Genomic DNA, 1,006 nt, shown 5'->3' with positions numbered 1-1,006 from the left:
TGGTACAGTTCTAATTGGTCGCCGTTACGGAGCGACCAATAGTGAGTCCATTCTGAGCAGCCTTCGTCCGGCTCGAAGCTTAACATAGGGAGTGAATGTGGCGATTGAAGTAAGCTATTTTAATACATTACAACCCCTCTATTTTTTATTTCCTCGTACTCCCACCCAGCCAAGCTCTGGTGCTCAAAATCACCTCAGCTGCAAGAGATGTGTTTCGGGGAAATGTTTATGGGGAGATAAGAGCTGGGAACAGGCTTAGCACCCTGCCCCTCTCTCCCCACCTTTTTGCTTCAAAATTCAGACCCCACCTCTTTTCCCATCTTGGGAGAATTTTATATCTATAAATATATGCACAGAACTGTCACCATAACATTTAGTTTGGCCTTGGGCTGTGGACAGATAATAGCTTCCCAGAGTTATGGAAAGATATTGTAGAGTCACTAAGATAAATAGTACATGTGATCTTTTTAAAAAACCCAAAAAACAAATCCCGCTGCAGTGTCCTGTAAACACCAGTTTACCACAGTTTTCACAGTTTTAGGTTGCACTCTGAGAAAGCCGAACCAAGCCTGCACAAGCAATGCCGAGTGATAGATGGACAACATTTGGGTACAACTGTCAAGGGAGACTCTCGCATAGCGCCCATGATCGTAATACTTGGAGGGTTTTTTTTTCTTCTAGTAGTTGTTATTGTGGGGTTGTTGATTGCACTGGGTCATCTTTGTTTTATTTCCCCTCACCACAACAGCAGCATGGGAGGAAGAGCCCCTACCCGTCCCTGTACCTGTCCTTGGTGACCTCTTGGTCTCGGATGCTACCAGCAACTCCGTCCGTCTCTCGTGGAGTGTCCCAGCGGGCAGTTTTGACTCCTTCATGATCCAGTACCAAGACCCAGAGGGCAACAGCCAAGCCCTGCCCGTGGGCCGTGATTCCCTTGAGGTCACTGTTCCCAACTTAACCCCTTCCCAAAGATACAGGTTCAACCTGTATGGCATCTCTGGGCCAC

At 47.2% G+C, this 1,006-nt stretch overlaps 1 protein-coding gene across 1 annotated transcript in view; it reads left to right on the top strand.

Annotated features, from left to right (window-relative positions):
• Positions 1-1,006, top strand: part of TNXB (tenascin XB) — a 141,602-nt gene that overhangs the window by 30,273 nt on the left and 110,323 nt on the right. The window contains exon 9 of the mRNA XM_015407589.1: positions 749-991. Within this exon, the coding sequence (XP_015263075.1) occupies positions 749-991 (243 nt within the window). The remainder of the gene's footprint in view (positions 1-748; positions 992-1,006) is intronic.

The sequence above is a fragment of the Gekko japonicus genome, unplaced genomic scaffold (assembly GCF_001447785.1).
Source record: "Gekko japonicus isolate JY-2015 unplaced genomic scaffold, Gekko_japonicus_V1.1 scaffold1238, whole genome shotgun sequence".
NCBI classification, from domain to species: Eukaryota; Metazoa; Chordata; class Lepidosauria; order Squamata; family Gekkonidae; genus Gekko; species Gekko japonicus.
This window is presented reverse-complemented; position numbering and strand designations above follow the sequence as displayed.